Genomic DNA, 20,803 nt, shown 5'->3' with positions numbered 1-20,803 from the left:
CCTCTCTGCTGTTTTGTGCTCTTGGAGGAGCACACCAGTTTTGAAACTGCGAGCTCTCAGCCACGTGGAACTTGGTTTATTGTTTAGGGAGCTGTAAAGATAACTTGAAGGAAATGAGGCTGTTATCTGTGGGCTTCTGTTTGCTCTGTAGAGATCCACATCCTTATTAGAAAGTATGTAGATCACTGTATGTTTCAGAAGGCTGAAAACTATTGGTTTAGAATTGGGGGTGGGGAGCCCCCTTTTGGCAGATGACAAAAATGCTTGTTTTCCTGCATTTTACTGTGGTATAGGGAATGTCTGTATTTATAGCAAAAAATAAATTGTTGGTCACAATTCTTAGTTCTGATTTTCTTCCTTTATTTGATTTGAGGATCTTAAATCAAGTTAAACCCTAACGTTGTTTCAGAAGAAATACTTTATTCATAGAAAATAATTGGTTTCAGTGCAGAAGGAACTGCTTGGGATTTTGTGTACTGTATTACATGGGATATCAGATTAACTGATCTAATGAGGTCCTTCTGCCTCTAAAAATCTGTTACTGGTGCAAATAATGTAGGATAAAGAGATCATAGTTTTTGCTGCCTGTATTCTTTAAAATAATGTAGCTTGAAAACAGACAGATATTGATTTCAATAATTCTCTTCTTGCTGTTTCCTTTGTACTTCCTAGATCAGTAGTGTGAGATTCCCTCCCCTCCAGACAATGTTTGTTTTGACATCCTGAAATCTTCCCTTGGTTATTTTGTGGGAAATCTGCTATCTCATTTGACTTGAATAGAATCACTCTAGGTATAAGCATCTGAGGGGAGCAGCTGACTAACCAACATTACAAGCTGGATTGTGATTTGGAATTAAGGTTTCAGTCACCTTAGAGAGAGAGCTGTCCTTGTCCTGAACATTGGTTGCTTGGGTTCATGCTGGGTGATCCATTGGGGGTTGTATCACTGTATTGAAAGGGTTACTGTTCTGTGGCAAATACCAGAGCTGAGAGTGAGGTATTTGGAAAAGCTGAGCAGCAGATACTTGGTTGTCCCAGGACCTGTGGTAGTGTCCATATTCTTGCATTCTTCCACATTCTTCTTGAACTTGAGGGTGCATCCTGCTCCTCTGAGGCTTGGCAGGGAGGGAGATAAGGAGTGAACCCACAGAGAGCTGAAAGAGGTTCTTTGCCACAAGCATTCTCGTTCTCACTGACAGGTTCAGTGTTTGTGGATGACATGCTTAACCTGCATATGGATATTGTTTTCATCTTTGTGCCTGTTTTGAATCTCTGCTCTTCAGTGCTCATTTTTGTAACTGTTGCATATCTGTGAGATGAATCTTGATTTTTCCTTTTATCTAGCATCAAAAGATTAAAAGGAAACTTGAAAAGAAGCATACGTGCTTTTATTTGACTTGCACAGCTAATTTTCTCCTTAATGCTGTGAGCTTCAAGTTGCTGCTGAAAGCAAGTTTGTGCACATGCACCAGGAGTCTGCAAGGGGAGAGTCACAGGGAGGTAAATGTTTGGTTCCTGGGGAGATTCCCTGTTTCCTTCTGCTCCTTTGTTAGTGGTGAGCAGCAGGTGATCTGGCTGCACTCTGGACAGTTGAGGCTCATGTCAGTCTTTGTCATTTCTGGGCCTGGTGGGTCTCAGGCTGTGGTGGTGCCCCATGCTTTGTGTAGTGCCATCTTCTGTGTTTGTCCAGAGTGTTTGAGCATGGACTCCTTCAATAGAGATAATGCTATTTGATGTCTGATGTCTAAAGCTTTCACTAGAGCTAATCTGTATAAAACTTCCTGAAAGTCCTGCTTGTTATGAGAAACCTCCCTGCTTCTCCCCTGATCTTGCAAGATCTGATTTAGAAATACTTAGTTCATGTTTTTTCAGCATATACTGTAAATAGTTGGTTTGCAGGTTCACTGCTCTTCTGATTGACATAGTTAATGATATACATATCTTTAAAGTCTTTGATGCTGGATCCAAAGAAAACAAAATCATTTTGGAAGAAGGAGATTAATATAAATTTTTAAATTGTGTAGTGCATTTCAGCTGAAAGTATCTGGAATTACTTTTCAGACCAACAAAATGGCTAAATCCATCATTGAAGCCTGCTGCTCCTACCTGCCTGAACAATAGACATGGCATAAATGTGTTGCTTTCTGTCAAGGGAATTTGACTGGTTTAAATATTGATGCTATGTTCTTTAGTCAGCAGGCATTAAGGCAGAGATTGTGTTTGGTTCCTAGTTCACAGATGAAGTAGTGAGGCAATACTACAGGGAAAATCTGGAAGAGGGCTTGCAGTGTACCCTGCCTCCCTTCTGCCCACTGTGGGTAAGGGAACTGCTCTGCAGATTTAAGTGTATTTATTTACTGCAGCATTGGTAGGGGTTCATGTAGAGCTGCTCCCCCTGCTCTGATTGCTGCAGCAGCAGGTGCAGTAGGTGACTTGGCTCTAGGGGCCAGCACTGCTCTGGTGTGACTGAGCACAGAACCTGCTGTGCAGCACTGCCACAGGGAGAGGTACAGGACCAGTGTTAGGAATACACTTGTACCAGGCATGGTGGGAGGAAGCCCTCCTCTGCCTGCATGACTGAAATAGGCTGGCAGGCAAGGTGACTGCACACTGAAGAGGAAATCCCTGGATATTTTTCACAGTCTTCATTTTTTGCCTTATGTTTCTATGAAGCTGTAATTCACCCCCCAAAGTATGGAGGCTGCTCCACAAATTCCTGTTGAAAAGGATTCCTCGTTGGGTGGAAGGTGAGTGGCTTGCCAGCCTTGGCCCCTTCTGTGTAAAAAGATGATTAAACTCCTGCAGGTGGGTTTTGTGTGTGTCAGAAGATTACAATTACAGGTTAAAGACCATCTGTCTGGGTTGCTGAATGGTGATCAGCTGGGTGGGAACTGGGTTTCTGCTGGTGTAAAGGTTTGCTGGGAAAGCAGGTGCCCTTGCAGGGATTAGCTCCAGGGGAAAAGGTGTTTTCTCTCTTGTTGCTATATGCAGGTGTTCTAGCTAATGCCACATGCAGATGCTTCTCGTTCCAGATTAATGATGCTTTGTGCCCCCAGGTCTCAAGGAGGTTGTTTAAAGGAGAGAGAAATGTATTGACAGGATTCAGTTGTTGAGTCTGGTCTGTTTGCCCAGTTCCTCAAACCAGCACAGTGAATTCACTCTGGAGCCATGGGCAGGGTTAGTTGCTGCTGAGCTGGCAGCTCTAGCAGCTGGTGATTGCAATTGTGCCTCCAGTGTTGGGCTCTTGGGAGATGACTGGAGGGCAGAACCTTGCCCTTCTCCCCTTCCCAAGCATATTGTATAGTCCAGGTTTGAAAGAAGAAAACTTCTCTTGCAGATCCTTGTCAAGCAGCATCCACTGCTCCCAGTCTGAGCAGTGAAGGAGCTGTGTGGATTTTCTCTGGTGTCAGTACGAGGAGAGTGATAATGAAGAGTGGTTAATAATGAAGGGGCTGCTATTGACTCAGCTTGCAGCAAACCCTTCTCCCTCCCTGGGTGCTGAGGCTGTAAAAGGTGGTGGTGATAAAAGCCAGCTTTGCAAACCACAGGTCTGCACCACAACCGAGCTCTTCTGTGTAGGAGTCAGAATAGCAGTCCAGTGTATTTGCAGTGGCTCATGAGATGACACTTTAGATTCCTCCCAGACACCAGCAGAACTTTTGGGCTTGTTTCTGTCCTTCTGCAAGTGTTTGCAGTCAGCAAGGACATGCATTCCCTGCCTGTAGGTCTTTAAGGAGGTCCTGTAGCCTCTCTGCTTGAAGGCTGCAAGAGCAGACACAGTTGCAGCAGCAGTGCAGAGTGCCCCACTTGGAAGTTGTTGCCCATTTGTTCATCTGTGTTCAGGAGAAAGCTCTGGAGAAAATTTGTTGAAGAGTTTCAGAGGTTGAATGTGAAATTTTAGGAAACCCTAACTACAAGCTAGGCTGTATTTTCCCTGTGGTTTTAGGATGAAAAGGCATTGCAATAATGTGATATGAGTTCTACACATTGATGTGTACGACTAACCTGTAGTAACTAATGTGTTTTGGTGGTCGCTGTCTTTATGGTATTCAGGCTACCCACAGCAAAAAAAAATCTCCTGAGGTAAGGTTTTAAAATAAAGTTTTTATTTCCAGGTAACCTGGGCTGTTCAATATCCTCTCTTGTATGAAGAGCAGTGAGTCTGCTTGCAAGGCCTGGGAGCTGTGAACCTCCCAGCTGGAGTCAGTGGAGGGCAGGGCTTGTGCTTCAGGCAGGAACTGGGCTGTTACAGACTCAGATTCATTATACAGTGTCCAAGTTAGAAATGTCTTCCCTTCTTCCTGAGACTCTTATCTGTTCTTTAGGGAAAATGTTTGTGCTTCTTAAATGGAGGATATTGGCCCATTGTAGTGATTTGAAAATGGGGGTGGTGTTGAGACATCTGAGGTTGGGGAAGGATGTCTAACTTAAGATCAGCTTGTGTCTTGCCCCTTCCAGAGCCAACAGCTACAGATGATGTGGTGGTTTTTAACTATATGGTAGTAAGACAATTTCCGTATGGTCTGGGAAATGGTGCAAATCTCTTTTGACACAGTTTTGTGCAATTTAGTTTAAATTTCTCCCTAGTAAGTAAAATGCTGCAAGCCTGAAGTAATTTTTCTACTGCTTTGAATGGCCTGGAGCCTTTTTTAAAAGGTTTAACTCCCTTAGTGTGGCATAAATGAGTTGGATTTAATTGGGAAAGGGCTGGTCTGTGTGTTATTCTGGCTTTGGTAGCAGGTCTTGCAAAGCAGCACAACTGAGTCATACTGATATGGAATCCAAGACAGAGCATGCTGAATATTCTGAGTCTGTTTCCTTTCCATGCAGAGTCCAGCATGTGTGTTTTGTGAAGTTAGGTGTAGGGGTGGTTAGAAAGTTGTTCTGAAGAGCCAAAAGTTTGTTAAGATGTTTTGATTGCTGTTGGATAATGAATGCCACAAATATGAGGAGTTTTACTGGGTCTTGGAGCAGCTCATCATGATAGAATCCAAATGTCTCCTTGCATCTTGCAGTGAGGAGAAAGCTCTTTCATGTTCTCTGAGTGAGCCCTTCTCTAATACATTATTCCAAGAAATCTTGTGATGTACATGCTCCATATTTCTCAAACCTTGGCTCAAAGTAAGTTTTGTCAAGAAGAAAATTGTATTTGTGTGTGTGTGTTTAAGTTGGCATCATTGGTGTAGAATTTGCTAAGGATCCTGCAGGGGAAGAAAGGATGGATATGGTTTGAGTTTCACACCTAGGAAGAGGGAGCCTAAGGTTCAGCACAGTCTTTATATACTTCATGACTGTATATTAATCTTGATTTAAGCCAGTATTGGAGAGTTCTGTTAACCAGGGTGTCAACCTTACCCTGGGGAGTAGCTTTTATTAGCCAGTGTAGTGTATTCCTACAGAGGATTGCTAATAAGAGTGTGTCACTCTGTCTTTTATTGTTCATAAAGGATGCTTACTAACTAATAACTTACATTGCTGCTAATGTGTTTCTAATGGCAAGGGAGGAAATTTTGAGGCTTTGTAGGTATTGTAATACCAGGGACTTCAGGAAACAGTCAAATCCAGTTTATTGTTCACAGAAGACAAGTGAATATACCCGGATGTCTTCTGTCAGATATTTATCCAACCTATGCTTAAAATACATCCTTTGAAGATTTCACATTCTCCCGAATCAGTCTGCTCCAGTGCCCCTCTGCTCTGCATGTTTAATTTTCTTTCTAGCTAATCTAAGAGGATTTCTCTTTATCCTTCTCCTGGAGGATATGGGAAAAGATGATCAGCAACTTTGTTCAAGTCCATGCTAGCAAAATCTGTTCAATGTGATTTTCAGTACAATTGTTAATGTGTGCCAAATGAGGCTGGTGGTTTGTGCCTTGTTCTGCAGTGTGTTGGCAGAGCTTTGTCTGTGCTGCTGGATCTGGTGGGATACTGGGGAGGGCACACCACTCTTCATCCCAGAAAGGTGCCAAATAATTGAAGGGTAAAGAACAGAACTTCTCTGCCTGTAGGCAGGTATGCTCACAGGCAAAGGTCTTGTTTATGCCTCCTTTTCATTGAGGGGTCATGTGCCTTCGGAGGTGTAACATCTTCATTATTTAATGAAGATCTGAAGGAATCTTTAGCCATTTTGTGGTAGCTGCTCTGGCTTCCAGCTCCAGGTCTGTAGCAGTGTCATTAACAAAGAGCTGGGGGGAGATGTGGGATAAAGCTTTAAAGGAATTGTCCTGGGCAGAGATAGTTTTGGTAAATCTCTAGAAAGACACAGCATGTGGCAGGGGAAAGAGCACGCTGGCAGATGGGGGGAGTGCAGCTACAGTCATACCAAGGAGACACTGTTGTGAGGCCTTCCTGCTGTGGTAGACAAGTGGGTCACAATGTTGAAATGTCACTCTGGGAACTTCAGCTGTGATCAAGAATGTGATGGTATGAATTAAGGGCATTTCTGGGAAGGGAACCTGTAGAAGAGATAGTATTGATCTTTGTGCATGGAGGATTTTGCCCTTGGAGACAGAGGGTTCAAATCAGTCTCCTCTGGATGAACTTGCATGTACAGCCTGAAAAGCAACAGCAGAGAGAATCAAATCAGTCTTGGAGGCTGCAGCAGAAATGTCCTGTACAAGTACAGCTGGGCTGTAGCTTCCCTTGGTGGTCACTGTGCTTATGGAGTGTCTTACAGTCATCTGATGTACATGGCAGGAGTGATGGGTGGTGTAATGGTGCTTTGGTTTGTGACTGTTTAAGGCTCACAGTCTTTCCTCTCCATTTCTTGGTGGAGCTCTGCTTTTGGTATTCCTGGTTAGCTCTGCAGCCTGAGGAACGTGCCTTTCACATGCACTGTGGCTGCACTGCAGTGTGCTGCTGTAGTGAGGGCCTGCAAGAAGCCAGCAATGGCTCTTAGACTTGCCTCAGAAGAAGTTCTTGAGCTGCTATTATGGGAGCAGAAAACTGGTTTGCCTTGTGCTGCTCTTGTCTCCCCTGGTGAGGACAGCGAGCTGTGTGTGTCAGCTCCCTGCTGAGCTGGCTGTGTTGGGCTGGCTCTTGGCTCAGGGTGGCTGTGAGGCACCTGTGGCCAGACCCACATCACCTGTGTGCAGGAACAGACCCTGACCAAAGGCTTCAGGGGGCACACTTGGGAGACCCATCCTACCTCTGCTGCAAAAACTGTTTTGTGGTGCTCAGAGTCACCTGGGAGCACCCCAGTTCCTTTCTGTAAAGTCAGAGAATTTCCTCAAGTTCTTTCAGAGAAGGGTGCTGTTTGCCTGCATGCTGCTTTGTACAGATGAAAGGAACAATAAAACCAGTGCTGGTGTGTGGGATCTCAGCACCTCAGGACTGATGTGCAGAGTGACCGAGACCACCCTTGGGGGGGCTCGGGAGTCCTGGAATATTGCCAGAAGTGTCTGGTGGCTGGACTTTGATCCCACACGGGAGACGACACCTGTATGAGGATGGGAGGATTTCACTGGGGTAAATGGTGAAGGGATAAGTTCATTAGAGTGTAAGACACAGGGTTTTTAGGATTTCTGTACAGGGGGGTCTAAAGAAGTAAGATGGAGGAATTGGGGCGTGTCCTGTTCTTCTTCTTCTTCTTGGCCTCCATTTTCTGTGGTGATGTTGGCACTTTGGGATTGGTTATTACTAAAAGTGCACTGGTTAATAAGGGTAAAAGGCATTGGGGAAAATTGATAAATATTGTATACGTAATTTTGAGTATAAAGATAGGTGACCGCCCCGGGGGCTCTCAGTGTGCTCATGGCTGGCTGCTGAGCAGACCTCTGTCGGGCCGAGAGAAAATCTTTTAGATAAACAATTAATAAACACCGAGACCGAGAAAAACCCTGAAGCCTCTTCTCGTCCTTTGAAGCGCGGGCTGCCCAAGGCCACCCCGGGCCTTTCCAGGTCATTGAAACAGCCGAGAAACCGACACTGGTGTTGATTGGTGTTACATGTCTTCTCAAGCCCTCCTAAGGAGGCATTTGGGATTGCTTTCCATGGGTGATTTTCCTGGGACCCTGTATTTCTTGGTGGAGAGAAGTGGTAAAAGGGAGGTGTTAATGCTGCTGTATCTTGACTCCTAGTCCTAATTATCTAGTGATCCAGAAGAATTTTATGGAAAATAATGTAACTGCATTAACCTCTCTTGCAAAATAAAGTTTTCACTGTCTTGGATTATTTAATGAGTCACTTAAAGAAACCATCAAAGCCCATGTAAAGTCAGCATATAATTGGGAAACTCTTTAAAGAACGTGTGGTCTCTGTAGTAGACTGAAGTAGCTTGGTAGCTAAAAATCTGTTTCTGGAATTTTTTCCCTACCTAATAGAATTTAGGTGACTGAATTAAGTCATCAAAAGGAGAGAAATTTGTAGTGACAGTTGATTTCCCTGTCCTGTTTCTGGACAGAGAGAATGTGAATGCAGACAGCTGGCTCAAGATTCTGGTTTTGTGCTAGTGTGATGGGTCAGAATCTGGCCTGTAGCAGCTAATCCAAATTCCTTACTTTTGGTTGATGAAAATGTCAAGATACAGCAGAAACCACTGCAGAACCTGCATACCTCTTGAAGATTTTTTTATAAAGAAAGAGTTAATAAAGAATCTGTGCTTTGTTTCTGTGTTGCTTTGTGGTTGTGGCATCTTCTTTGATGTATGAATTGGGAGACAAGGAACAGAATGTGTATGTGCACACTGAAATTCTCAGTCCTTTGAAAGATGGAGGAGAAATCTCTTTAAATGGTGCTGTGAGTGTATGAGTAGGTCTGCATGGATATTTTTTTCCTGCATCTATAGATCTTGGACTGAACTACATTTGTTACTGGACTGCATGCTGGCACAGTCCCAACACTGCAGGCAGATGTATATGAAGAAGCCAAATAATACCTCTTTCCAACATACAGTACTGCTAGACCTCAGTGTGACAAGTTTATGGTAGTAATAATGCTCTGTAGTTCTAGAAGAGGATATGAAAACAAATGAAAAACACTACCTTGTATATCCTGTCTTGCTGTGGTGCAGGAAAGTGCTATTAACCTACAGGAGGAAAAGGATGAAGGGCAAGAAGAGGCATAACTGCAGCTGCATCTGCTTCTGAGTCAGTTTGTGGTGTTGATTTTGTGGAAGACTTAGTAACTTATCTGCTCGACTTCTCTTACAATGTCTGTTCTTAAGAAAAGCAGCCACTTGATCTCTAACCTGTACTACAAGCAGTGTTATCTGAAAAGCATATTATGTTTCTGTGTTATCCTTGGGCATTGTCATATTTTAAATCCTCTAAATTATGTTTTCTAGCCTGACATAGTTACTATCTGTGAAACTCAATCTCCAATTCAGCTGAAATAGCTTCTGTGCCTTAGACTGCAGGAGACTTGCCAGCAGCATTCCCTCCTCCTTCCTGAATCACTCTGCCACTGACAGACTGATAGAGAAACAGTAATTGAAGCCTATCGCTGCGTGACTTTGAAGTTTTTACTTTTATCAGATGATGTCAAGTTAAAACCTCCTAGATAAATGAACCAAAATGCCTTTTTCTTTGCTGAAAAGAATAACTTAATTCCTGGTATGACTGGCAGTATTTGAACTAGAAGTGTGTGTGTATCTTGCTCCCTTATCCGTGTTGCAGATCCTTTATTAGCTGTGTGAAACACCCCTGAAGTCTGAGATTATCGTGGGTCAGATCATGTAGCTGGAGTCTTTGGGGGCTACAAAACGTTGCCTGGCTTATACTACTGTACATGGAGAAGGATTAAAAAAATAAAATTAGTTTTTCTGTTTCACAATCTGTCAGCAGGGTCTTACAGGTGGTGACACAGCAGCTCATTAAACCTGGTTTTGGATTGACAGGGCTGCTTCCAACTAGAATACAGAAAAGTGTTCAGGTTTTAATGAACAGTAGAAGTCAGTTTCAGCTCAAGACCTGTGTGTTAAGAATCAAGTACAACAAAACACCTTCTCTAGAAAAGTGGCCTGACTGATCTAATTTGAGCAGCAGAGGTGAGATGGTGTTGAACTAATTGGCCTTCAGAAACAAATTCTCGGCTGAATTTATTGATGAGGGCCATTCTTATGCTAAAAGTAAAGAGTTACTGTTTCATTTTACTCGGTTTGGAATATGCAGTAAGGCTGACTGGGATGGGAGGAAGCAGTCTGGCATCCTTTTCGTGTCAGGTTAACAATGGCACACTATCACATCCAGCATTCTATCTGTCTTGTTTCAGAATTTACAAGACACCAGGTTTTGGAGTTCTAAAAGTGGCCATGTTTTCCCATCTGTGTGAAAATTTTGTTGCTTTATTTAAAACAAAAATTAATATTGAGATACTTCAGTTTGGAAGAGGTATGTCAAAGGAAACAAACCACGTCTGGAGTTACAGGAGCAGGAAGGCTTACAGAGCTTCCAGCCTGTTCAGCAGAAAGCAAGAATGCTGATCTTGTCAGCAAGTGTCCAGTGAGAACAAACCTCTGAGAAAATAACAATTACAAAACAAGGCATCAGTCTTCTAAAGTTACAAAAAAAAAGTTATTTAAACACTTGATTCAGCTTAGCCATTATTATGTTGAAAATAAAAATAGTTGTGAAGGAGAGAAAAATGTAGTGAAAGCATTGTGAAAGGTGAGTAGAGCCTGTCCAGAGGTGCCTGCTTGGTCTGGCTGAGCTCCCCCGGGGTGTCAGCTCTTTGTGTACCTGTGCTGAACCCTGAGTGGCTTCTTTTGTTACATTTACAGCTTCTGTTCCTCTGATCTGTTTCAGGTCTAAAGAGTTCTGCTTAAGATAATTAACCCAAGAACTAATGATTTAGTTGAACACTTAATTAATACTTTACTTGTATTAATCCACAAGAATTCATGGAAACCTCTTAACATGATGGATGCTTGTTTGTGTAGCTGTGGCATTAGAGCATTGATAGGAGCTATTTGCCTGACTTGTTTAAATGTGTTTTTAGAGCTGGATATAGAAGCCAGAATGTATGTGGTTTGTCCCTATAATTTTCCAATTGGTTTTCCACTTGTGCTGTCAGTTGCTCAGATGGCTTGTTCTTTTCCCTTAGCAAAATGTTGGCTCCCTCAAGCAGTGCAGGATGCAGAATTCCCTGCTCTTCCCTTTGTGGCTGACTTTCTTTTGTTTGTTTGTTTTGGTTTGGCTGAGGGTTTTTTTTTATTTGTTGGGGGATGGGGGTTCGGTTGTTTGTTTCTTTGGGATTTGGTTGTTTTTTTTCCTCTGTAAAATGCTTGCAGTTGAAAAGGTCTGGAGACTGGATTGCTTCAGCCACAGAAACAGACATGGAACAGGCACTGCTCGAGCTGTCTTAGCAGTGTCAGCCCATCCATGTGTCCCAGGCTGAGTCTTTAACCAATGATTGCCAGGCTGTCACCTTGCTCTGCTGTGCCTGGGCTTCCCCAGGTGTCTTTGCAGGAGTTTTTCATAGCAGTGAGTTACGCTTTGACTAGAGTAGATACAGTAGCAAGAAAAAATCTCTCCAGGCACGTTTTGTTGAAGAGTTGTCCCATGGTGACTACCACCTCTTTCAGATCTGGAATGTCAGGTGAGTTGGTTGATAAGGAGTGGTTTTTGTATGGAATTAGGTTTTCCAGGCAGCTTATTAGAGAAGCCCCAAGTACACAGCAGAGCCACAGGGGGACTGCACAGCACTTGGTGCACGTGGTGTTTGCTCCAGAGCAGTTCTGCAGACATTTCTATGGCAAGAAAACTCTCCTTGATGTGTGCAGGTGTCCCAGACCCTGGATACTTGTGGCTGGGTAGCCTGCATAAGATTGCAGAGCCTTTTTGGGTTCCTGAGCACATGCCAGGCACCCATGTGGCCCGAGGGTGTGCCCTGATTTAGATGCATTGTGCCTCACTATGCTGTCACATAATTGAGTATCTGTTGGACACAACTAAAAAGGCATCTGTTTTCAGTCTGAGGGAGGAAAACAGATGTTTTATTCTCTTGTGAGAGCTCACAGTGATGCATCAGCTGTTGCTCCAGATCTCAATGATGACAGCCAAAAAGGCAAAAGGAAAGACACACAGGTCAAAAGGAGTTGAGGAGATCAACATTAAATAATTTCTATTTCCTTTGTGTTAAGTGACATGTGGGATTTGGTTCTGAAGCATGTGGAAAGCATTACCCTCTAAGCTAGAATTAACTTTTAAATGGGCAGGCACAGAATATTTTTTTGCTGGTTTCCTGGACCAGATAGATCAAAGTGTTGGAGGAGGTCTAATTGCCAAAAGTTAAACGATGTTAAAAGTGATGCTGGACTTAATCAAGAGCTGTGCTAAGAGCTGGATGTCAGACATAGCTGCAAGAGGCGTGCACGGGCTACAGAGTGGTTGAAGCTGCTGAGCCAAAAGCTGTGTAAGAAGGTCTGCAGAGTGCTAGGCTGGGCCAGCGGTGTCACTTCACTCAAACGTCCCTGTCCCTTGCAGGATCACACAGCAGCTCCAGCAGAGGGCATGCTGACAGCTGCCCAGCTTGCAGACAGGCACTGGTGCATATCTGCTGCCGTGAGGTCTGGTTCCACCTGCATAGGCATACTCAGGGGAGCAGGTCAGCACTGGGCCTGTCCCCTTCTGTGTTCTTGTGACACTGTTTCTGCTGGGTCCTGGTTTTAGCTGGAGTATAGCACTGATGGTAAGCCCCTGAAAGTTTTCCCTTGAAGTTGTTTGCTATGAATTGAGAAACAGCAATGAAGAATAGCTTGGAGAGGGAGTAAGAGAAAATGGCAGAAGAAGAGACTGATGTAGTCAACCGCTCAGGCAGTAGCTCTCAGTCTTCACTGACGTTGTAGAACAGTGGGAAGCATCGCTGTATGGGCTGTGCTGGGTCCTGTGGCTGCTGTAGAAGCTGGGTTAGATGTAGCTCAGCTGCACCCCTCACTGGTGTTGGTGAGACTGGGAAGTGTTTTAACCTGTGCCTTTAAGGGTCATCCTCTGGCCTTTCTCCTACATGGGTCAGAAAGAGTGTGAGCAGGATTCTGGCTGAAGTGGTGCCTTCCTCTGTGGAATTCCTTCTTCCCACCTCACCCTTTTCTCTTCCTAGCATCCACCTCTTCACTTTCCTGGGCTATTGTATCTTTCTGTGGCTGACAAAGGCATCTGGAACCTTTCTTCTTTTCTGAATGGAGTTCTTCACTGTTGTACATTAAGCTGTTGCTGATTGTGTCTGGAGATGCTTTCCAAAGGCGTAGGACTGTGTGGTACGTGCTGAGCAGGCAGTGTGTGCAGGGTGGGAGGTGCTGTGAAAGCTCAAGGTCTTAGGGTGTTTCCAGAGTGTTACAAAGACTGGGGCTACTGAAAATGCTATTGCATTTTTAATTGCATGTATTCCTTTTCTTCCCAAACAAGGCAAGAACAAAGCTTCATTAGCCATGACCTAGCAAGAGCTGTCATCATCTTGTAATATTCCCACTCAATTCGGCTGCTGCCTGCTCCTCACCACTGGGGCTGCTCTGCCTCCCTGACTGATCCCCACTTTTTTCACATTGCCAACAGCTGCTGGGACTTTGCTGTGTCTGCACCTCGTTGGTGCCCTCCTCATGAGGTTGGCCATGCATCCTGTCATCAATGCATCATAAAAGCTGGTGTTGAATGGTGTAATCTGCAAGTGCAGATGTTCAGAAGCTTGGGAACTGGTGATTAAGGGGAGTATCTGGATATTTGAACATCCTCACAGTTGTTACTGGACTTTGTGAGTGCTAAGGGAGCAGAAGATTGTCGGTGATTATCTGCTAGGTTGTGTGCTTCCCTTGTTTTTTCCAGATGCTGTCTAAATCCTCAGAAACACTTCTGTTCCAGTTTTAAAATGTGTTGACCCTTTCTATTCTTGTAGTGTTAGAGATGGAGCTGGGGTCAGTGCTTCTGTGCTCGGAGCTTTTGAGGTGCTCCAGCTAATATGGCTCTGCCTGCAGGCAGATTCCCAGTGTGATTTCTCCCTTGCTCTGTGCACTGTAGCAGCCTTTTGCTGCTAATGGAGGGGAAGGCAGTGTTATTAGGTAAAGCAGCCTGCTCTGCTAATAAGGCACATTGCTGTGCTGGCAATTGATTAGTTGCCATAATAAAGGCTTTCCATTTTCCTACAAAAAGCTAAACAGGGCAATACAATGGCCTTGTTATTGTCCTTGCCGTATTCTTTTTGCTTTTCTGTAGCAAAAGGAATGCTTCATACAATGAAGCCTCATTGTATGAGGCTTCATTATGCCTTGAACTCTGAGATGCAACTGGTTACCAAAGCTACAGGGAAGTGGTGCTGATCCCAGGCTGATCCCAGGGCAAGATCTCATCAGCACTCACAGTTACATTAATTTTTCCTTCCTGGCTGAGGGCCTGGCTCTAAGTGTAAATGCTCAGCTGAGGGCAGTGGAAATGTATGGAATAGTGGCGGTGTTTGTGACTAAGATATTTAACAGTTGTGTGGTGAGGAACCAAAGGCAATAGCAGTTGGTAGTGCAGGTGTTTTGTTTTGATGTCGATTCATGTGAAGACACTAAGCATTGAGTATCCATAGGTAAGGTGCTGCATAAGCAGGACCACCTTCCTGAAAATGGTGGTGCTGCTGTTTTTCCAGCAGTGTTTGGGGTAATTGAGAAGTGACAGTGTGAAGTAAGTTGTAACTCTGCTTTCCACTGCAAAATCTCCTGTTGTATTACCATGAGTGCTGCTTCCCTGGAGACTTAGCAGACTGTATTTTGTGTCAGTGGTGATTTACCTGCTGCGCTGTCTGGAGCTCTGACCTTGCTCAGGGTAGAAAAGCCTCCTGGACTCCACAGCAGTGACTCTGCAACTTGTGCTTCCCTCCACGTCCTTTGGAGAAAGCCCAGTGGCTGCTCCTCTTCTCATCATACACAACCACAAGTTGAGCATCTTTGCAAAACAGGGTGAATTTATTCTTTGGAATTCCCCCCTTCAGTTCCCCTGAGCAGAGGCAGGGTAGGGAGCACTGTGATTGAGGGCTGACTTGGTCCAGCTCTTTCACCTGGGACATACTTGTCAGCTCTTCTGGAAGCAGATGTCTGCATTTCAGGGTGATTATGTTCTTTTAAGCATCACTCTGTGGAATTTTTGTAATGATAACTTTTTGCTCTGCAGTGCATTTTCTTTAAATTGTTTTGAATTTCTCATGTGTTCTACCAAATCTTTAGCTTTTAGATCAAGAGACAACTGAAGGGCTTTTGTTGGCTTTTTTTACTGAATCCAGAAGATAGTTACTGGAATTTTTCGCTTTTGCACATGAAAGGTGCCCTTGTGTCCTAACAGTAGTGGTAAAAATACATCTCTGTAGAGATAATTTCTGACAACCTTTTCTTAATGTCTCCCAACATTTAAATGACCTTAGTTCTCCTGGAACTTATTTCACTGTAGAAATATGCATTTTTTACTGAGTTGCTCATCTGTTACCAGATTTGTAAATGAAGAACAACTTTCAATAACCATTTTTTTGCTTATTTTACAAGTGCTGGTGGTTTCGTTGGATGTTTTGGTTCACCTAATTCCATCAGGGAGTTTGAGGATTTTCAAGGTGGTGTCTGTGACAGAATGGATGGTATCTCATCAATCTAGAGAAAGAACTCAAGAATATATATTTCAAGTTTTGCCTCATTCAGCTCTTCGACCATAGCTTGCAGTCATGGCAGTAAAATCAGTTGTGCTACTCTTGCTGCCTTTTTCTTTGCTGGTGTTGGTTTTGTAAATCGTGTTGTACAAAAAAACTTAGCATCGGTGTCTGTGTGAGGATTGTTGGGCTGGGGAGAGGGGCTCATGCTTCCAGTGCAGATGTGGTGCTGCCTTGGAAGATGAATGAGAACTCTTGGAATAGCAGAAGGAGATGGACTATTCCAGAGTAGATGTGGTTATAGTTGTGTGCAGATGTGATACAGCATTTCAGAAGCTGATTCCAGGCTTCTCTGACAGGACTTTGGTTACTGCTGTGCTGACCCAAAATACCTGGCTTCAAAACTAAATTTGCCAATATCATCTAACTTCAGCTTGGTCTTGAGTGCCCAGTTCAGTTGTGGTGGATGTTTCATGTCACAAGGAATTAGAACTGCTCCCTCTCTGACTGATCAGCACTGATCAGACCAGCAGTGATGTGAGCCATCTATACTTGCCTTGGACTTCTCAGCGTGTAATCTGAAGTGTTACACTTTTTTCAAAAGTATATTAAATTTACTCAAAGTATGCAAGTGCTTCTCCATGTTTTTTGCTTATGAATCTAGAAGATTAGCTAAGCAACTCTTCAAAAAAACCCCTGGTTGAATACTCTTAAAATTCTGGGTTTTTTTCTTCATATTGGGATTTAGAAGTCTTGTCTTCCATTTCCCATCCCTTCTCCAAAGAGAACCTCTCAGAGTTCAAAGTGATATAGCTGAGCTGTGCCACCAGTGGTGACAATCAGCGTGTTGGAGCAGCATGAAGCAAGCTGGTGGCACAGCTGCTGTAGAAGCTCTCTCCAGCATTCCCTTTTAGTCCCAAGCTGCCAGGCATGGAAGGTTCAGCATGAGGCTGGCAGAGTGCAGTGACTTTGTGGGGATGTACTGCCCACCCCACGGCTGCTTCCCTGCAGAGAGGGGGGATGAAGGTTCCTGCAGGCACCACCACATCCCTGCTGTGGCATGGTGTGGTGAGTGGAGGGAAGGGCTTGTCTGTTTCCCCCCCCAGTTTGTCCAGGCCATTGGGGTGGCCTGGAGCTGATTCATTCTGATTTCTTTCTGCTCAATCAGATGTTGCTAGATTGTGAAGCTTCTTTATCCTTTTCTGGGAGTGTGTTTAGGTATGTCTTGTTTTAAACTGGATGGATTTGTCTGCCATGCTTGGTGACCATGTACTGCTGGAGCAATGATGATGGACTCTGCTCTCTGATATGGGGAGCTGCCTGCAAGTCTTTCAACACCAGCCACATATTAAAGGACAGATGCTTTGAGTTGTTTTTGTTGACCTCTGAAAAAAAAAGGACTGTCTGTATTGGAAAAGGCTGTGTTGCATCCTGGGAACTAACAAGAGACTTCTTTACTGGGAGAGATGACCTGGCATTTGGAGAGAGGCAGGAGAAGGGTTTGCTGACAGCCCTTGGCGCCTACAGAAAGCACTCTGAGACAAGACAAAGCAGCAGCAGATGCCAAATGAGCTGAATACTGGGTGGCACAACTTGCTTTATTGCCTGTCTTGGGGAACCTCAGGAGTCAAATGAGCAGAAGCAGACCCTCAGGCCGAGGGCTGTCACTGATTCTGTGATCGCTCTTTTGGGGGCCTGTGTAAATAGGAGGCTAAAAGATCTGGGCGGATGTCAAGGCCTGGAATAACTCTGTGGTTATCAGTATTGCAGCGTTATCTGGAATTTTGGATGGAGAGCTGCCCTTCCTGTGCCTTGGTGTGGGGCTGTGCCCGCCAGCCGGCTGCCCTGGGGAGAGGCCTGCATCGGGATCAGGCAGTGGGATGGCTGCTGCCAGGGCCCATCGCTGCCCTGGGGAGAGGCCTCCATCGGGATCAGGCAGTGGGATGGCTGCTGCCAGGGCCCATCGCTGCTCCCGAGCTTCCTTCTGGCCCCTGGTGTGTGTTAATTCAGGCAGAGCCTCAGTAACTGTTCCAGCAGTGAACGGGTGGGCTCTTCAGTGCACTCAGTGCAATGCAGCCAGGGCTGGAATTCAATTAATTCTTTGTTCATTTGCCAGCCGTGCCCTGGGTTGTCTGTTATCTGTCTGTAGCGGATCTGTTGACTCTGTCAATCCATACATGATTTCTGCTTTCTGCCTCTGACCTTCTGAGGCAGGTGTCACATTGGGGTTGATAAATGAATCCAGCATAGTTGGGAGTAACATTTGCTCACCCCAGTTGCTGTTTCCTCAATAGCTGTCCAAGCACCACTGTAATAATTGTGCTAATTTATAAGGACAACAGCAAAAAATCGTGCATGGCTTAGCTCATCCTCCTGGCCTTCTCCTGGGGGTGAACTGCAGGGTATATTTGCACTGTGCATGTGTTTCCTTTCATGTTTGAGTGATGAGTTCCCCTCACTCTTCCTGGCTTTCGGGCAGTTTGAAGAAGAGATGGATTCCTTCCTCTCCCGGGATCGAATTTATCCCTGGGGCACATCTCTGTAATTGCAGGCAGTGCACTTATCTCTGTGCAGGATGCTGCCGTGATGGGGCTCTGATGAGGCAGCTGTGAATGGTGACTGGCACTCAGAGTGCCATTGACTTTCCCTAAAAGCATCTCCGCACTGATGCGGCTCTGGAGCCCACCCTCTTGCTGGGCTCTGCTGCCGGGCCCCAGGCGGGTGAGGCTGCCCTGAGCCGGCAGACACGGGCAGCGATAGCCCTTAGGGCAGCTGGCTGAGCATTTGGCAATGGGAGATTAAATCCAGTGGGCGAGATGAATGTGAAAACGAAACACAGCTAAACAAAAGCACGAGGAAAAAGCTCCTTTGGTGTATGAGTAAATATTGTTAAATTAAAAACTGGCAGTGTTGAAGGGTCTGTTACTGTGAGGGGAGAAGACTGCAGGCGCTCTTTGGAGAAGGTGAAGTTGTGTTGTTGTGACAAGATCCAGGGGCTGATATTTAGGAAGGTTTTTTTCACAGGATACTCGGCCTGTAGTAGTAGGCTGTTCCCCCTGCCACACCACGCGTGGTTCCCTGGGTGTTCCGGAGCCGAATCTGGAGCGGATCCATGTGACAGGCTGAGGAGGGCCGTGGGGTGACCGCTGGTGCGCGAGTAGCGCACGGGGTTCAGCGCAGAGCAGCACCGGGTGTGCCCCGCACGCGCTCCGCTGGGAGCAGCGCTGGGCACGGAGGGGGAAGGGACAGTGGGGGCGGTGCCGGGAGGCGGGAGCGGTGCCCGGAGGTCGCAGCCCCACGCGGGTCCCGCACAGCTCCGCAGGGTGTTCGGTTCTGCTCGAGGTGAGCGTTGTTCAGAACGCGCCGCGCACACGCCGCGGTGCGAGGTTCCAAAAATTGCGCCGCGCACGGAGCGGGCGCTGCTGTGTTGTTTAAGGCGTTAGCAGGGCTGCTCTCGCCATACGCTCATTGAGCAGCCGCGCAACCCCCAGATAAGGACGGTTGGCGGCCGCTGGGGCGCGCCGCCCGTAGGGGAGCGCGAACCTCGCCTAGGTCCCGGCGAGGGGCGGCGCGCCCCCGGCCCGCCCGCTGCCCGACGCCCGGCTCGGGGGCGCGCACCGCGCGGGGCCCGGCGAGCCCGGGCGGCTCCGACCCGGGTTCGAACCCTTCGGCGGCGGCGCTACCCAGAGTGCTCCGCGCCAGACGGGCGCAGATTTGCATAGAGGGCGGGGCCAGCGCGCGGCGGCAGCGGCGATGGAGCGCGCCCCCTGCCGAGCGGCCGCAGCACAGCAGGACGCGGCTCCGGTAACGCGCGGCTGCGGGGATAACCGAGCTCCCGGCACCGACAGCGGTACACAACGAGTACAGCTGTGCACATGAACACACCGGAGTGCAAATGCATGTATGTATCATAGAATATCCAGAGCTGGAAGTGACTCACAAGGATCATCAGCTGCAGTTCCTGGCTCTTGCACAGGACAGCTCCAACAATCCCATATGTGCCTGAGAGCCTTGTCCAAACACTCCTTGGCGTCTGGCAGGCTTGGGGCCACCACCGCTGCCCTGGTTGTCTGTGTATATATGTACAGTTGTGGGTATGTACAGGCAGCTGGGCTGTGTTGGAACAGCCCCGGTGGCACCACCTCAGGAGCCTGGCTGTCCCTAACGCTTCCAGGGTGATTAACCTCGGTGCTTATCCAAAAACCTAGGGAGAAGTGTCTTGTACCAGCACGATCATGGTCTATAGAGTTTTGTGAAGTGTTTCACATACAGGCTGCACAGTACTTTCAGTATGTGAGGTACCTTTTTTTAGTAAGTAAGCTTAGTTAAAATCAGAGCAGGTTTTCTGATCTGCAGCCTGTCATGAAGCTTCTCTCAAACTAGGTGTCTTTCTTTGAATTCCAGTTACGTCATAAAAGTGTTTGGTTTCATTTCTGCTAGTAAATAATTAAGCAGCTCTTAGTGCATACCATTTTCTAATTATAATTGTCATCATTGCAATGAATTAGGAATGCTAGTTACAGCAAATACTGAAACGGTTTATGCACATGGTTTGTGTACCTTGAACATCTATATACATGAATTTAGCACTGAGCAGCAATGGCAGTTGCAGTGTTCATCAGTTCATTGCCTATTCTGTGCTTGCAGGTGGTTCTCCTGGGGATTGACATCATCTCTGCACTGGTGTCCCGCTTGCAAGATCGCTTCAAGGCCCAGATTGGCACAGGTGAGGGGTGTCTGTGAGAGTGTCACCATCACTGCCACCACCTGCACTGGCTGCTGGACTCAGAGCTGTCTTGGTTCCCAGGAGAGAACTTGGGAGGCTCTTGGTGGTTTTCATGCTCTGCTGAAGGGCAGTGAGGCTGGTGCCTCCATTGGGCTTTGGGGGGAGAGCAGAGGGGCTCTGCCACTGTTAGTTTTTTCCAGAGGCATATGGATGTTCCTGTTTTCTTTCCTTAGTGCTTCCAAGTTTACTTGATAGGCTGGGAGATTCTAAGGACTCAGTGAGGGAGCAGGATCAGACCTTGCTGCTGAAAATCATGGAACAAGCTGCTAACCCTCAGGTATGTTCAGCAGTCCTCCACAGCATGAATGACTGGCTGTGTGAAAAAAGGAAACCTTTTTTGTGTCAGAAGGTTTTCTCTGCCATTTTTCTGTCTGAAATAACTTCATCTCCCTAGACCTTTTTATAAGGTGTTTACTTTACTTGGGAAGGCTATTGCCTGATAGGATACACAAGAGCATGTCAGTGGATTTCCCA

At 46.0% G+C, this 20,803-nt stretch overlaps 1 protein-coding gene and 1 non-coding gene across 2 annotated transcripts in view; one reads left to right on the top strand and one right to left on the bottom strand.

Moving 5' to 3' along the window:
* CLASP1 (cytoplasmic linker associated protein 1) overlaps window positions 1-20,803 on the top strand; it is a 167,964-nt gene that overhangs the window by 25,314 nt on the left and 121,847 nt on the right. The window contains exons 3-4 of the mRNA XM_058809099.1: window positions 20,191-20,269; window positions 20,503-20,606. Coding sequence (XP_058665082.1) covers window positions 20,191-20,269; window positions 20,503-20,606 — 183 coding nt within the window. The remainder of the gene's footprint in view (window positions 1-20,190; window positions 20,270-20,502; window positions 20,607-20,803) is intronic.
* Window positions 18,929-19,045, bottom strand: LOC131560991 (U4atac minor spliceosomal RNA). Its single transcript, XR_009275042.1, has one exon. It is a non-coding gene; the product is annotated as a U4atac minor spliceosomal RNA (small nuclear RNA).

Source organism: Ammospiza caudacuta, chromosome 8 (genome assembly GCF_027887145.1).
Source record: "Ammospiza caudacuta isolate bAmmCau1 chromosome 8, bAmmCau1.pri, whole genome shotgun sequence".
Taxonomy (NCBI): domain Eukaryota; kingdom Metazoa; phylum Chordata; class Aves; order Passeriformes; family Passerellidae; genus Ammospiza; species Ammospiza caudacuta.
This window is presented reverse-complemented; position numbering and strand designations above follow the sequence as displayed.